This window comes from Pseudorasbora parva, chromosome 19, assembly GCF_024679245.1.
Source record: "Pseudorasbora parva isolate DD20220531a chromosome 19, ASM2467924v1, whole genome shotgun sequence".
Lineage (NCBI taxonomy): Eukaryota > Metazoa > Chordata > Actinopteri > Cypriniformes > Gobionidae > Pseudorasbora > Pseudorasbora parva.
The window spans coordinates 33,856,436-33,874,679 of NC_090190.1; the positions used below are offsets into that span (position 1 = coordinate 33,856,436).

Here is an 18,244-nt window from a genome sequence, read left to right on the forward strand (position 1 = left end):
CTGTGATCCTTGGAGAGTTTTTGGCCACTCAAACTATCCTTCTCACTGTGCTTTAGGATGATATAGACACACATCTCCTTCAGGCTGATTTTTAAAGGTCCTGTTCTTCATGTGTTTTCGAAGCTTTGATTATGTTTACAGTGTGCAATATAACATGAGTTCGTGTTTCGCGTGTAAAAAAACACAGTATTTTTCACACAATTGACTTATCTGTACACCGCTGTTTCCTCTGTCCTAAAAACGGCCTGATGATTTCCTTGTTCTATGAAGTCCCTCCTTCAGAAATACGTAACGAGTTCTGATTGGGCCAGCGCTTCCTGTGTTGTGATTGGACAGCAGCTTAACGCACTTTGCCCAGAAAAGTCCCGCGCGCTCTTCTCCACGTGGGAGAGCATCAAGACCACGCCCCCTTTTTTGTGTGTTCTTGTGGGCGGAGGGTTAGTCAACAAACGGTTCTAGTGATGTCATCACATCCCTGCACTTCCTGCTGTAGTCCAAACCGGCCGTTCGCTGTAGGCTTTGAAAGGGAACTTCTGTTAAATAAAATATCTCACTTGGCATTAAACTTTGAGCTTTATAATATTACAGGTATTATTTATGCTCTAACAGCAACAATACTCTAACTAAAGTTTGAAAGATGGAATCGCGAAGAACAGGACCTTTAACATCAGTTGATTGCAACTTTTGACCTGATGGTGGAAATGGGGATTGTACATTTTCTATGTTTAAAAGCCGACAATGTACATTATTTAACATGAGTATTCAAGTCCATCATGTAAACGTGCCAGATTTAGCTGTGTAGGCTATTTTTCATCTGTAGACCCTGGGACAAACATTTTCAATGCTTTAGCTTTCTTACAGCCACTTTTTATTTTGCGAAGCTCAACAATCTTTTACTGCACATCACAACTATTTTCTTTGGTTTTACTCATTGTGATGGATGATTATGGGAATTTGGCCTTTGTGTTTCCTAATATTTATATTTCTGTGGAACAGGAAGTTCTGGTTGGAAAATGTCAAGCTCCTAGTCACCCCGGTGTGCTAAAAACTTAAATATAAATGGGCATATACTTCAGAGATATTTTCCTCATAAGAATTTCTAGATTTCTAGATTTTTTTAAAATTTTATTTCATAATACGAGTTTCCCCCCACTTTCAATTGTTTTACTTCAATGAAAGGTTATAATTTTTTTAATGAAAGATCAAAAGGATAAACAAAGCAGATTTTTTTCATTGCTGCCTTTGCTCATATTTATGGTAAATGGACTGCATTTATATAGCGCTTTTAACAGACCCTATGGCCATCCAAAGCGCTTTACATTTTGCCTCACATTCACCCATTCATACACCGACGGCGATGTCAGCCATGTAAGGCACCATCCAGCTCGTCGGGAGCAGCTGGGGTTAGGTGTCTTGCTCATGGACACTTCGACACTTGGTCAGGTGGAACCAGGGATTGAACCACCAACCTTTCGGTTTGTACACAACCTACATGAACCACTGAGCCACTGCCGCCCCAAGGGTGGCCATTTATTAGTGTGCCATTTACCAAGGGTGCCAATATTAGTGGAGGGCACTGTCCCTTCAGAAGAAAGTACAATCACTATATGTAGACTTTGACTTTGGCATCACTAAATAATAATGATGACAAATATTTTCTCAATACTATCATTTTAATTATCTGGAATGCAGTAGGCTATACTTCTCGACTTTTTTCCCCAAACTGATTTCTAAGGTCAAAGTCACAGATTGCAGTAAATATCACTCCAAAGCTAAACGTGTAAATAAGGCCAGAGTTACACAAACACACTAACAAATGCATGCAATTGCACAGCACTTCAGACTGAGGACCAATCAGACAGCCGACCTCACTTAGCGCTGGGGCTTTGCTCCTGCCTCTGTTTGACATGCTGGGCCCATCCCATAGGAACCTGCTTTTATAAGCCAAACGTTTGGAATTAGCATTTTTACAAAAGGTCAGCGAAATCTTCTTGTCAGGAACGAGGAAAGGTCACCAGGTTTCTTGCTGAATCAAGACTCCCCGAATGCCGTGATATCACTCCTCTCTCACAGCCGGCGAGGGCGGCAGAAATTGAGAGATAACTCTGTCTCTATCTTCGGTGACATTACGAGGGTCATTTAGCACTCAAGATTGAGAGCCATAATTGGTTATGAGGGTCCGACACTGAAATATGGCCAGTGTCGCCGAAACCATGAAGCATGGACTACATCCACCCAGAAACAGTCAGGCAGTCGCCCTAGATTTTGGCTGGGAGGAAAAGCTGAGAGGGCGGGCGCTGAGGCATGCCGGCTCAACTTCACTCTGTCTGCCTGCCATCCTGGTGGGGCTGGTAGAGCGTGGCGCGGATGTCTCTCTGAGAACCAGCTAAGACGGGGTCTCCTCAGAGAACACCTCCGGTTGAGAGGGAGGTGTGTATCTCTGTGCTTGTGTCAAGGGGGGAGGTGGGTGGCGTTTGATGGGCTACATGCTTACACGGATGACTTAGCTAAGCCGAGAGATAACAGAGACATGGAGTGGCTTTAAGAACGAGGCGAGGGTTCAGTGGAGGAGATCTCCGGCTATTGTGAGTGTAATCATTGATAGAGAGAGCAAAGTCATACTTCAGAAAAGCTTCCAGGCTTAGCTTCAATTCCAGGTGTTTTTTTTTTTTTTTTAATGGAGACCTCGTCCTACTGCATGTGTTTTACTTCTGCAAGTGGTACAAATATGAACCTGAAATTAACCATTTCAAATCAGTAAGGGACGTTTTTTAAATGGCCATATATTTGGATAAAAAATACAAATCTGTACACTAATGTTTAAAAGTAGATTTGGGTCTGTAAGATTGAAAAAAAAATGTTTAAAGGGATAGTCGTTTTTTCACCCTCATGTTGTTCCAAACCTCTAAGACAAATGAAGATCCTGAGAGCTTTCTGTCCCTCCATACTTTGATGATTCAAAAAGTTCATTAAGAGATTGCAAAACTAGTCCTTATGAATTGAGCAGTTTAATCCAAAAAAATTCTGAAGAGGCTCAATCAATATATATTATTTACAGATTTAATTTATGCTTTTTTCCATGTTTAAAAATTGATCAACAGACATAAACAGAAGCTCAGACTAACCTGTTTGATCCATGAGAAAAAGATAAAAAAAAGCCTTCATTGGTTCTTGAGGAAGCCTAAATGTGCTGCGTAACACACTAATGAACCTCATTGGAGGAAGCTCAAATGTGCTCCGTAACACAATAATGAATCTCATTGGTTCTTGAGGAAGCCTAAATGCGCTCCGTAACACAATAATGAACCTCATTGGTCCTTGAGGAAGCTCAAATGTGCTGCGTAACACAAGAATGAACCTCATTGGTTCTTAAGGTAGCTCAAATGTGCTCTGTAACACAATATTGAACCTCATTGGTTCTTGAGGAAGCTCAAATGTGCTCCGTTAAACAAGAATGAACCTCATTGGTCCTTGAGGAAGCCTAAATGTGCTCCGTAACACAATAATGAACCTCATTGGTTCTTGAGGAAGCTCAAATGTGCTGCGTAACACAAGAATGAACCTCATTGGTTCTTGAGGAAGCTCAAATGTGCTGCGTAACACAAGAATGAACCTCATTGGTTCTTGAGGAAGCTCAAATGTGCTGCGTAACACAAGAATGAACCTCATTGGTTCTTGAGGAAGCTCAAATGTGCTCCGTAACACAATAATGAACCTCATTGGTTCTTGAGGAAGCTCAAATGTGCTGCGTAACACAAGAATGAACCTCATTGGTTCTTAAGGTAGCTCAAATGTGCTCTGTAACACAATAATGAACCTCATTGGTTCTTGAGGAAGCTCAAATGTGCTGCGTAACACAATAATGAACCTCATTGGTTCTTGCTGAAGCTCAAATGTGCTGCGTAACACAAGAATGAACCTCATTGGTTCTTAAGGTAGCTCAAATGTGCTCTGTAACACAATATTGAACCTCATTGGTTCTTGAGGAAGCTCAAATGTGCTCCGTTAAACAAGAATGAACCTCATTGGTCCTTGAGGAAGCCTAAATGTGCTCTGTAACACAATAATGAACCACATTGGTTCTTGAGGAAGCTCAAATGTGCTCCGTAACACAAGAATGAACCTCATTGGTTCTTGAGGAAGCTCAAATGTGCTCCGTAACACAAGAATGAACCTCATTGGTTCTTGAGGAAGCTCAAATGTGCTGCGTAACACAATAATGAACCTCATTGGTTCTTAAGGTAGCTCAAATGTGCTCTGTAACACAATATTGAACCTCATTGGTTCTTGAGGAAGCTCAAATGTGCTCCGTTAAACAAGAATGAACCTCATTGGTTCTTGAGGAAGCCTAAATGTGCTCCGTAACACAATAATGAACCTCATTGGTTCTTGGGAAGCTTAGACGTGCTGCGTAATGTGCTGAATGTGAACCTAAATGAACCTAAATTAAATCTCTTGATCATTTAAAGTGATCGTGTCTCTTCAGAAATGTTGGAATAAACCCCTCAATTCATAAGGATTAGTTTTATGATCTCTTTGTGAACTTTTTGAAGTGTTAAAGTGGTAGTTGCGTAGATGTCAATGGAGGGACAGAAATCTCTCAGATTTCATTAAAAAATATCTTCATTTTTGTTTGGAAGAACAAAAGCCTTACGTGTGTGGAGCAACATGAGGGTGAGTAAATGATGACAGAACTTTTGGGTGAAATATCCCTTTATGAAAGTCCATTATTCTCTCCAAACAGTGATATTGTGAAATAATGATTTAAAACAACTTTTTAAAAATGTGATTTATGGCAATGCTCTTTTTCACAGTTTTATAATGGCAATTTTCTGCATCATTACTTCAGTCTTCAGTGTCACTTTCAGATGTGCTGATTTGGTCATCAAGAAAAATGTATTACTATTATCATCATTGTTGAAAACGGTTGTGCTGATTAATATTTTTTAAACCGTGATAAAATTATTCAGAATTTTGATGAATAGCAAGTTAAAAAGAACAGCATTTAGCCTATTTGAAATCTTTTGTTACATTATAAATGTCTTTTCTGTCACTTTTGGTTGATTTAATGCATTTTTGCTGATTAAAAGTGTTATATAGTGTGTTTTTTATATTGCATATAGTTGTAGTGACGAACTAAAATTACATTTTAGTAGTTATGGTACATAATTAAAATGAGTTTTTCTATAAATGTGCAAATGTACTGCATTTCTTTGGCTCTTTTTAGCTTCTAAGCAAAGTTTTAATATAGTTATTATTTTTTTATGATATAATGTCTTCGCTGTTGTTGTTTCTTGAGCTCACACACACACATAATATTTAGATTTGTGTTTGGCACTGACTGGCATTCTTTCGGGAGTTTTCTTGAGTGACTGGTACTTTTGATTGATTTTGACCAAACTGCTTTGTTTAAATAATAAATCAAATACAGGTGTAACTGTAAAATAGCATGCTTGTGATTTCATAAATATCTCTTGACACCGGGCAGTCAAACTGTGCAGGTTCTTAATAAATGATAAGCCAGTAGAGTGCGTCCTGATGTATTCCTACTCTATTATATACCTGCACATCTTGCGTATCACTATGATGTAGAGATCTCACAACACTTGCAAATGTGTCAAATCTCTAATTCCGCCGTGTGAGCTACAAGCGCGGCTCAGCATGGAGCTTCAACACATTAAGTGTATTAGATTTCAATCTGACATCTGGTCATTATCATCTCCTCTCTTGCTCGCTCTTTCTCTCCCTCTCTCTGTCTTTCACATACTCCATCTCCATAAACAATTCCGTTTGAAAGCCTCTGCTGCTGCTGTCAGCTTCTTGCATTTTCCTCTTCTCCCTCCTCCTGTTCGTCCTGTAGTTTGTGCGGCGTACATCGGAGCAGGTGAGTAAATCACAGAGATGCTGAGTACGAGATAACGAGGCGATGGGGGATTCTCGCTGTTGCAGATGCACCGCCAAAGGCTGATTGGAAGGGGTGGAGCAAACCAGCATCTGCACAGCTGTTCACATGGTGCGCCATGATGGGGTCATGGATACCAATGAAGACCCTTGGAGTCTTGGACCTTTTCAAAAGGTAAAATGTGGAATGTGGAAATGACTTTTTCAAACACTCCCTGTCTGCCATTGGTCATCAAAAAGATAGTCACGCGATAATCCCAGCACTTTTGGATTTTCAAACAGAATTGCCTGGTTAGACAGATCACACCTGTAATCTATCAGTGTATGTCCATTTGTGCCAGTGCATATCATTTACACTCTAAAAAATGCTGGGTTAAAAACAACCCAAGTTGGGTTGAAACTGCACCGACCCAACAATTGGGTTGTTTTAACCCAATGGTTGAGTTGTTTTAACCCAGTGGTTGGGTTAAATGTTGCTTAAGACAACCCAATTGCTGGGTAAGAACAACTCAACCATTGGGTTAAAATAACCCAATAGTTGGGTCGGTGCAGTTTCAACCCAACTTGGGTTGTTTTTAACCCAGCATTTTTTAGAGTGTACATTTTGCTGGGTTTTGTTATCTAAAGCGACATATGCAGGGGCATTTTATCAGAATGTATTTCCTGGGAAATGAACCCATGACCTTGACACTGCTAGTGCTATTGCTCTTGGAGCTGAGAAATGGTTGTTTTTTTTAACCCAGCATGTTTTAGAGTGTAATATTCGACAGGCATATACCGTATTTGGTCTTTTATTATCACAATAAACTGCGCGGTTTCTTTTAGTGAAATGAGCCCCCATTAGAACTACGGTATGCTATTCTATTCTATACTTTTATGAATTCTATTGAGAAACCGTGAAAAAAAGGTGGATACTGAGAGTCAATGTTCAAAAATGATTCATTATTATAATTTTTTATCTATGCTGTATAGATGCGTTTTGCTGTGTCTTTGTCAAACTAAACCATGTTTATTTTTAATTATTAAACTCCCATTATTTTATATGAAAAAGTTAATAATTGTATTTTATTGACAAAATATTTTAGTTTGTCTTGTATATATTTTTTTTATTAGAGCCAATAACGTCATATGGTCATGCTGCAATGTGCCCCACCTATGGGGCATGTTGTCACATTTCACCTCCATTCTTTCGGGAGAAAAAAAAAGTATACTCTGTATTAATGAAACAAAACCACATAATTGTACTATACGTGTGAAATTAATGTGAGAAAAATAAATACTCTGAACCCCAAGTGGATTTACACAAACTGAGAAATCCAGAAATACCCCATTGCTTGCGAGCGAGAAGGTGGCAAAATGCATAGCGTTGCTCACCTCACTTTTATATTTTTGTTTTTGAACTATTGGTTTTGTTACCAAAGCTTCAGTACATAATTGCACTTACTCTTCCTGCAGTTCCCAGATGTGCAGTGTAGAATTTTCTGTTGAATTTGAACCACTAGCCTAAATTTGTGGAAGCAAATTTGTAAAGCAAAATACAATTATTGCATGTCGAATATTATAGTCTTTTTAAACAGACACTATTTTGGGAGTGAAATCTGAAAGGTGAATATGGATTATTGATTTTTTTTATAATAAAAATGTGTGTGAAATGTTTTTAATTTAAATATATGCAGCTTAATATACGACCATGTTGAATTTCATACCCTAAAAATGCAAACCTTAAAAATACAATGCATTAAAATGCAAGCACGGTTAGAGCAATTCAAGGTCAAGAAGTGCAAGTTTTTTTTTTTTTTTTTTTTTTTTGTCAAATACATTTGTCATTGTTTTACTTCCATACACATCCTGACGGAACTCTGACTGAAGTTCTGTATTGGCATCGATGGTTCCATGAACCTTTAACATCCATTGCACAAAAGGTTCTTTACAGTAGAACACAATTTTTTCAATTATTAAAATGTTTATAAAATGGTTCTTTTAAGAGCTCTTCACTGAAAGGTTCTTCGGGGAACCAAAAATGTTTTTTTCTATGGCATCACTGCAAAGACCCTCTTTTGGACTCTTTATTTTTTTAAGAGTGTACATGCTATGGTGAGATCAATACCCAGATTTAAAAAGGCCTGTTTTTCATAATGCATATCAATTTGTTTCCTGAAATATAATAATACTTGCCTGATACTTTCTCTCAAAGACTTGTGTTTAAAAGGGAAACAATAAGACAAGGAGAGCTAGAGCATCTGATGTCCTTGTATTGTCTCATGATTCCCAAGACACTTGCTCATTTCCCAACAGGCCTAAAAGGAGAACAGGATAAAAACAGGATTTAGTGTCAGATTTCACAACTTCAATTAACAATCTGGCAGAAAGTCAGTATTTTATGAATAGTATTTTAGTATTTTATGAGGTATAAGTAGACAAACTGTTGGCTAACCAAATTAAAAAGTTTAAGAATCAGCTTTGACAAGCCCATATTGGTCCTACTGGGAATGTTACATCCAAAAAGCCAAGGATATGCCTCTATTTGTTTTATTGTAATTTTTTTTATTGACATTTCAGTATTACAGGTTCTTAAAGCAGGGTTATTATAGTTGACTGAAACTAAAAATAAAATCATACAAAATATTTTTGTTACTTTGGTAATATATATATATAAGTTTATTAAAGTTTTTTAAAGTTTATTTCAAAAACATTCTTTACACATAGACTGATATATTTAAAAAAAAATTATATATAAAATATATATATTTCAAGTACCAACATATTTTTTAATGAATTTTGTTTTAGTTAACTTACTTTATTAAACTAATTTTTAGCTAGCTGTTAAGATGACATTTTCGTTTAGTTTAACTTGTGTGTTTTAAAATAACTAAAACAAAAGCACATTTTTTTGACTATATAGAACAAATGGACCAACTTTATGAATTTGGAAGTATGGAAATATTGAAATATGGATTTGGAAATATGTCACAGCACTGGAGAAAACTCACTTGCTACTTCGGGTTCACTGGGACTTTAACTACTATGTACTACTATTTTAATTAATAATTTGATACAATGCACTCATTGTGTGCATACATGTTTTTACACTGTACTTAGATTTAAAAAAAATACCTGATTGTAATTATATCCGTTACTAATTTCTGCTACATTTATAATCACACTGTTGACACTTCTCTTAGACATAACCGTACCCTTAAACTTAGCCACACCACCACAGCTGTCCCTAACTTCATCCGTATCCCACCTCAATAGCATCTCAGTGATACTAAAATAACACGGCCTTATTGTCAAAAACACTGAATTATTTTGCTGTTATGAAATATTGCTCCTGAATAGACCAACAACTGATGTAGCAAAACTACATTCTAAAATCCACATTCCCATATGTGAAAAGTGTGTGTCTGTAAGCAGAGCATGCCATCAACATGGGCATGATGGGTTTTATTCCCAAATAATTCAACTCAAAATAAAAGGTATAATTTGAATAAAATGAGCTTCTGCCAAATGCATAAATGCTTCCCTGTGGTATATGATTGATTTCAATGCACAGTCAATAAATGCATCCTATAAACGATTTCTAAATGCCCAAAGCATAATTTTAATTCATGTCACTTTTTAACCTAGCCATAATGAAACCTTGCAAAGCATATTTCAAATCTGAATGAAACATAATGATGTGATTTATGCTCTGAATCCACCAGAAACTCCAGTAGTACCAACAGATGTCACTGATTTCACCTCTCAACGGTTGCCTAAAGTCAATATTTATGAAAGTTTTGTTGCTCTAACTGCTTCCTCCACTGTGAATCTCTCGATCCCATTCACAAGTCTACCGCTGTGCTCCATAGAGAATCAATCGCTCATATTTGTTCACTTTATGCTTAAGCAAAGAGAGCAAGTAATAGAGAAGTGAAATAAAGTTTTAATAAAGGTTGTTTGAAGGATTGGACGTGGGGACCGAAGACACGGCTCCACTTTGAACTTGTAATTACTCCACCATGGAAAATGACAGATTAGAATCATCAACCAATAGAACATGTCTGTTTCCCTGTAATTGCAAAAACAGACAGAGACAAAAGGAAACAAAAGACATAAAGCATCACAATACACATCCTGTCACCACAGACACTAATGAGAAACAGATAGAGAGAGTGTGGGGACGGGGAAGATAAACGGGTAAAGCTCAAGACTGTTCGTTTAGAAAAGCGGCAAAGACGTAAAAATGATTATCAGCGTTCGTTATAAAACTCTTCATAATTGGTGTCAAGAGTCCAGTTTAGATTTGAAAAGAAATCTTAATTGACTAATGTGTTGGGGGAATTTGTGTGCAACAATTGGGACAAAAGACTTAGGAAAGATGATATTTGTTAAAATATCAAAACCTCTTTAAAAACAGCTTTACACAGAACCAGTGGAGATCAGCGTAGACTGTTTACTGCGTGTGAGAATGTTAGTGTTTACTCAGGTAAAGTCAAATTAAGATTTGCTTTGTTAAATGCTGGATGGCCTCAACACAATAACATATTTATGCATCCCCCCGCATACAAGCAAAGCAAATAGAAGCACAATTACAGAGACTATATTAGGATTAAAGGGAAACAAGGCATATTTTCATTTTAATTAAATATGTTTATTATTTATTTCAGAAGATATGGCTCAGGGATCGTTGGCGATAACCAGCTGATTTCAAAAGCATAATGGGATATAGAAGAAGCAGAAGTGAGATGCTTAGATAACGTCATGCTGGGCATTATTATAGTGTTTCACTGTTAACTGCATTTGAGCTTTTAAACTTGAAACTTGAAAACACTTTCTTTCCTGAAGTGCAAAACAATAGTCATTTTGTGGAAATAATGTAGCTAAACAAAAAAAATACAATTTGTTGGAGTGATGTTTTTCATTTGAGAATGTTGCACATCAAAATGAGTTGAAATTAAGAACTTAATAATGCAAGAAAAATGTGTTTTCTTGAGATTGTTTTCATTTTTCTAATGAGAGCGACCCATTCTTTCACAAGTGTTTGCAGAAGCAGTCTGCATGATCAGGTGCTTGATTTTAGCAGTAGTTATAATCCATTATTCACTTTCAGCATAGACCTGCAAATTAAATTTCCAACTTCGAAAATCTTGAATGCTTTAGAGCATAGACGTACGTTTGATATCTTTGCAAAGATGACACTTGTCAGATTATTGCTGAAGTGAAAACTGTTTAAAAAAGTGAACAAAAAGTTACAACGTTACGTTACGTTTATTGTTATGAAAAATGCTCTCTCTCTCTCTCTCTCTCTCTCTCTCTCTCTCTCTCTCTCTCTCTCTCTCTCTCTCTCTCTCTCTCTCACCATTCCGATGGAGTAAAAAAGTATAAAAAACAACATAATTTATAATTTTTGTAACAAAAATTACGAAGAACACCAGAGGGCTTCTACTTGCAACGACATAATCCTTACAGCTGATTGGTTCCTACGGTAGCAGCAGCCAATAAGCTTGCTTCTCCACTTTCAAATATGTCTGCTGTGGCAGTTTGAAGCGCTTTCAGAAACCCTCCACCTTCCCCAACTCCACCTGTATAGATCTGCTACAGGTAATTCATGAGCACTATATTGTATAGCAGCAGCACAGCATGTCTTTTTTGCTCGTAACAGCATGTCTTACTTGTATGTTGTGGCAGCAAGTCCTATACATGCTCTGCAGCAGAAGCGTAGCAAATATATTTTACCAAGACCAAACATATTAACATTGTCATATCCATTATTATGCCAAAGTGAGATGTCATGATAGAAATAATTGTTTTTCAACACTCACCATATTCCATTAGAGGCTCCGAACATATTAGTAGGATGGACAAACAAATCCTTCTCAAGGATTATGGCCAAACTAGCCATAATTCATGGCAATATTAAATGTAGCAACTCTCTCTCTCTCTCTCTCTCTCTCTCTCTCTCTCTCTCTCTCTCTCTCTCTCTCTCTCTCTCTCTCTCTCTCTCTCTCTCTCTCTCTCTGTGTGTGTGTGTGTGTGTGTGTGTGTGTGTGTGTGTGTGTGTGTGTGTGTGTGTGTGTGTGTGTGTGTGTGTGTGTGTGTGTGTGTGTGTGTGTGTGTGTGTGTGAGAGCCTGTTTATGTGGTTTATGAGGACACAAATTTGTATAACTACATGGGTATTACACTGGTATTACACTATACATGTGGTTTATGAGGACATATCAAATGTCCTCATAATTCAAATGGCCTTAAAAACATACTAAATTATGTTTTTTTGAGAAAGTAAAAATGCAGAATGTTTCCTGTGATGGGTAGGTTTAGGGGCAGGGGCAGTGTAGGGGGATAGAAAATACGGTTTGTACAGTATAAAAACCATTACGGCTATGGAGAGTCCCTGTAAACCACATAGACCAACATGTGTGTGTGTGTGTGTGTGTGTGTGTGTGTGTGTGTGTTGGGGGGGGGGGGCACATTTTCACATTCAAATTATAAATGCAGTATGCTAATTCTAGCATTCTAGTTTTGTTTTTCTGAAAATTAAACCCACTTCCCAAGGTTTGACGCTGGGTACTCTACACACAACAAAGATGTTTGCTTTGTAAGTAAGCTAACTTTTTTGCTTCACCCTTGGGGGAAAAAAAGCTGCAGATAGCTCACAGAAAATGTAAACTTACATTTTCCCATAAACTCTGGAAAGAAACCTTAACTTTGACCATGTTTATCATAAGTTTAGGCTCATGTTTATGTACACTAAACCTAGATATTTATTCTGGGAGATAATGTATCTATACATATATTATACATCAACAGGGTAATATTTTACTTTTAGCTATTTAATTCCATAAACTTGTATAACTTTTCTTTTTCTACCCTTTCTGTTTTTGTTTGTCTCATTAATAAACATATAAAAACTGTGCAGTATAGGGAACCTTAGAGTAGTGTACTGAAGATTTTGAAATGTATATATATTAAGAGAACCTAAAGTAGTGTACTAAAGATTTTAAATTAAATATATATTGAAATATCAAGTTATAAACTATAACACAATCTGATCTGCAGGGCAACTGAGTTCAGATTGGAGCATTTTGTCCAGTCTCAACGAGTCAGCTTTTTACTGTACACTATTAATAGGCACAATGACCCCTCAAACAAAAGGGTCAGTTTGTATTGGTGCCTCCAACAAGCTCAAGCCAGAACTGTGTACTCGCCAAAAAAGAAAAGAAAAAAGGGGGTAGAAAAACAACAGCAGGCGTTACGGCTAACCTGACACTCACTGATTAGTAGGTTCTTTGTGCATCTGCATCACAGACCTCTTCAGGTTCACACGGTAAGAGATCACTTCTCTGACTGTGGTTACAATGAATTTGAATATAATAATATGAATATATTACCAACACAGTTTGTTAAAGGGTATTAGTTTTGCAACTGATCAAGTAGACATATACCGTGGAGTCCAGAAGTCTGTAAATCTGAAATGTTTTTAATCTAGAACATTTTGAACAAAGAGATTAACAAGTGAATAAATGTTAGTTCTAATAACTAGTTCAAAATCACTGATCAACAGTGTTAGGGAAAGTTACTTTGAGAAGTAACGCATGCCAATATTGTTTTACACCCTTAAAAAGTAACTAATTGTGTTAGTTACTTTTTAAGACATGTAATGCGTTACGTTACTTGTGTGTTACTTTTTCTATCCTTGGCTGGCCTTTTTTTCTATTTTTGGGCAAATGTACTTAGGAATGTACTTAGTATGTACTTTTATACTAAAATTGAAAGAATAAGACTGAAGGAAACATGCGGACAGGCGGGGTGTCAGTCATTAATGGGAAAACAAAGCAACTTGGGTTACTTATTTGAAACATATTTTGTTGTGAATAAAAAAGCAATTCTTTACTTTACTAGTTATTTGAAAAAGTAATCTGATTACGTAATGTAACCCTATAAATATCCCATAATTTATTCACTCTATTTGAAGCATGACATAGGATTAAGGAGTAGCATAAGCATATGAGAGAGTAGACACCTCTTGTGGTTTAAACAAATAGGACTGGTCAACAAACTCAAGCTCATCTGACATTTCTCTTTAAATGTGTCCTATTATACCCCTTGTTAGATGTGAAATAATGTCCCCAGAGTGTGTATAATAAAGTTTGTAGATGGGAAAGAAGTAAGCGGGAACCGGTGAACCCTCAAATACTTTTAATTCAAAATAAATAAACAAAACAAAAGTAAAACGGGCAGCCCCCTCACGGACGACTGCCCGCACACACATAACAAAATGTAAACAAAACACAATTCAAAATCCAGGCCTGGTCCTCTCTCGTCTTCCACTGCCTTCGCTCCTCCTTTTATGCTCCCGTCACTCGGCCACAAGACAAGACCGGTGTGGTGCGCAGCTGGCACTCATTAGCACTCTTCACCAGCCTGCTCTCACGGTCCCTCGCCTCGCCTCGCTGCTTGCCACAGTGTGTATGTCAAGTTTTAGCTCAAAATACCCCACATGCTATTAAAAAACACAGATGTCTTTTTTTATAGCATGTTAAAAATTTTACTTTTTGAGGGTAGCAAAAAAACACAAAAAACACGTGTCCCTTTAAATGCAAATGAGCGGCTGCACCCCCTTTCAAGAAGAGGGCGGAGCTTCAAGAGCTTGTGTTACCAGCTCCGATTACCTCATGCAGACATGCGCTGTTCAGCCTTTTACGTTCAAACCGGAGTCAGACAATGATGGAGAGACTCAAGAAGAAGTGACAACATGCACTCACATATTTTGTTGTAAATTTAAAAGTAAGGCGTTACTTTACTAGTTATTGGAAAAAAGTAATCGGGTTACTTGTAATGTATTTCCCCCTACACTGCTAATCAAATAAATTAGTGACATTGATCATATTAACTCTTTTGTAGACAGTCATATATAAATACTGGTCATGAAATACTGGAAAATCTGAAATCTTCCTGGAGAACAGGATCATCGGATTTTGTTCTTGTCAGCTTGAAGCAAAAAGGTTACAAATTAAATATGAAGACATTCTGAAATTCAAACAGATGTATCCATTTTTATTAAATTATATTATCTGATATCATTTGTAAAGAAAAAAAAATTAAATTAGAAAAGGCTGCAAATGGAAGCAGACTTTTTAGACCCCATAAAGTAATTAACAAATGTCTGTTTTTTGTATAGGGTGATGTCATAGTTATACCACAAAAACTATCACAAGTGACAGTCAAATCATAATTGAATTACTGTAATGATTATCTTTACAGTAAAGGATCAGTGAGCATTGAAAAGGCTCATTATGGAAGGCACCAGAGGACACATTTTGCAGCTAATGGTGATGGGCGTTTTGCTGGGGTAAGGTTCATAACCATAATTCCAAAACCTCTTTCATAGTATCCTATAGGCTATAACAAATTACAGTTCTTATTCCATTTATAGTTAAGGGGAAAAAAAATCAATTTCACTGAGAAGAAAAGTCCTCCATCTGTTAGCCATAATGCTTTTATCTCAGAATGTCTACTCTATCCTCTCTTTGTCTACCTGCTATTATTGTGAGCAAATTAACCATCTAATTTCATTATATCCATTATAGATAAGAGTGTTTTCACAGTAATCTTCTACCTTTTTAGTAAGACAGATAAGGATGCATTCTTTGCCTCATCTGACCTCTGCTTGACCTCATAGCATGACCTTCCCAGGGTACGGGGCCAACCAGACACCCGGATATGACGACACCACCACCCCTGAGATCCTGAACCCTTACTGGATGGCCACCATACCTGACATCTACTCTGTATCAGATGTGACGATGCCCGGCACACACAACACCATGGCCCTGTATGGTGGCTCACTGGCTGAGTGTAACTCCTGGTCCCTCACTTCCCAGCTGCGTGCGGGGATCCGCTTTCTAGATATCCGTGTCCGGCATGCAAAAGGGAACTTGACCATCCACCACGGAATCTCGTATCAGTATGCTCACTTTGGGGACGTGTTGATGGACGTGGTGGCTTTCCTCAGAGAGTATCCTTCGGAAACTGTGCTGATGAGGCTGAAAGAGGAGTTAAGCGACACGCGGGATATATACGGGGCAGTTGTGCGCTACATTAATGTGTATGCGCACTGGGACCTGCTGTGGCATAGCCGTGAGATACCCACAATGGGAGAGGCTCGAGGAAAGCTGATTGTACTGCAAGACTTCACTGGCCCTGACCTGGGAATACGTTACAACTCACTGGACATAGCAGATGACTGGAAGGTAAGCAAACATTTGAAAGATTTAAAGTGAAGGTCCATATTCCATAATTTATTCATTCTATTTGACGCATGACGTAGGATGTAGGAGTAGGTTAAGCTTAGGTGAGAGTATACACCTCTCGCAGTTCAAACAAATAGGGCTGGCCAACAAACTCAAGCTCATCCAACATCATGACTTTGCATAAACATACACGCCACTTTCTAAAGCCAAGTAGCGTGTTATCTGTATGCATTTTGAGCTATCCGCGTGTATGTCTATGTCGCATATACGCCATTTCATAAACTCATCACTTGTCATATCTTACACATGCATGCTCTTCATTAACATGGTAAGTAACTTTTGATAAAACTTTATTAGAGCCAGAAATGTTAGTTGTGGTTTTCATAATACTAAAATGTGTATGTATATATAACCATTCAATAAAAACCGAGGACACCATTTTTCTGTTTTTATTTAACATATCAATTTTATTCAGCAAGGATTCATTTATTTTGGTTGTAAAGACGTTTACCATTTTTCAAATAAATGCTGTTCTTTTGAACCTTTTTTGTTCATTTAAGAATCCTTTAATTTAATTTTAAGATTAAAAGTCTAGTTCTGGCACAACAATAAAATACAGTTCTCAAAAGAAATATGAAAACTAGCACAAATAAATAAAGGCATTGCAACAAAGCTTCCAATATGTTTAATGTGTTTTAATGTTCATATAACAAAAAAAGGGGGGGGGGGAATCTTCTCAACTTCTGGAACAAAAAGCGCCTGTGGTTGAAAAACCAAACCCAGGAAAGAGAGCAATGGGGTGAGAGAGAAAATATTAAATTATACCATTGTTTGACTAATTTCAAAGAACTTAGACTTGCTTAGAAGACTCTTCATATTTTAACTGTCTTTAAAAATCCACTAGAGAGTTTTCACTTCCTCACCATTTAAAAAAAAAAAATTGTACTAATAAAATAATAATTTTTCGCCTTAGGTGTCCTCTCTGCAGCCGGAGGAAGTGGCGAAGAAATGGAGAAGTGTCTCCACTCATCTGGAGGCGGCTACGGTTGGTAACAAAAACCGTATGTTCCTCACCTACAGCAGCGGTGCCAGTATCCTGGCACATCCCAATGCCCTGGCTCGGCTAATAAACCCCCGCCTGTATGAATATCTGACAGGCTATGACGATCAAAGCAAGCGGTTTGGTATTGTAGCAATGGACTTTCCTGGTGCCAAGTTAGTGCAAACTATTATAGGCTTCAATTATTGAGACTCAACGGCAGGGCGTCAGGACCAATACGCCTGGAACTCAACAAAATATTCATTAATTGACACAAATCCCAGTCATACTGTGACTCAAATTACCCATAACCTTGAAATGTCCATAACCGTGACAGAAAAAGTTTGAGCTTGCTGGCAAATTTTGGAATATCTGTCTTAATAAAGCCATGTTATGACAAATTTTGAAATGAAATGCTCTTCTGTCACTTCATGTGGAGTTTAATAAGATAATCTGCATTTCCATGGCACTGAAAATAGAACACACTATCATCTTTTTTCGTGTATGACACTAAGAGAAGGTGTTAAAGTCCTGTGGCGAAAAGCCAGGTTATCACATTATATTTTTGTTGATATGAAAAATCAGGTAGATTTAGCCATATAGTGGGTGAATTATGTACATAACAGGACTGCAACCACCATAGACATTGGGGGTGACAAGTCCCCCCCCCCCACACACATAATTAGAAATGACCAAATTGTCCCCCCAATAATTAGGTTTAAAAGTTACACTTTTAGTCTCGTCTTCCTTAGTTCTAACATTGAGATGGCCAATCAAATCAAAGTAGGCGGGTTAGTGTCAGTCTGTAGCTTAAAGGGTTAGTTCACCCACAAATGAAAATTATGTCAATAATTACTTACCCTAATGTTGTTCGACGCCCGTAAGACCTCTGTTCATCTTCGGAACACAAATTTAGATATTTTTGTTGAAATCCTATGGCTAAGACAGGCCTTCATTGACAGCAATGTAAATTCTTCTCTCTGGACCCATAAAAGGCAGTAAAGACATCATTACAAAGCCCATCTCACTACAGTTGCTCTACAATAATTTTTTGAAGTGACGAGAATAGTT

General features: G+C 37.5%; 1 protein-coding gene across 1 annotated transcript; it reads left to right on the forward strand.

Annotated features, from left to right (window-relative positions):
* Positions 1-5,879: 5,879 nt before the first annotated feature.
* si:dkey-266f7.9 (uncharacterized protein LOC100006223 homolog) lies at positions 5,880-17,755 on the forward strand. Its single transcript, XM_067426208.1, has 4 exons — positions 5,880-6,076; positions 15,146-15,233; positions 15,564-16,134; positions 17,108-17,755. The coding sequence occupies exons 2-4, from the start codon at positions 15,178-15,180 to the stop codon at positions 17,381-17,383; spliced, it is 903 nt and encodes a 300-aa protein (XP_067282309.1). The 5' UTR covers positions 5,880-6,076; positions 15,146-15,177; the 3' UTR covers positions 17,384-17,755.
* Positions 17,756-18,244: the final 489 nt, after the last annotated feature.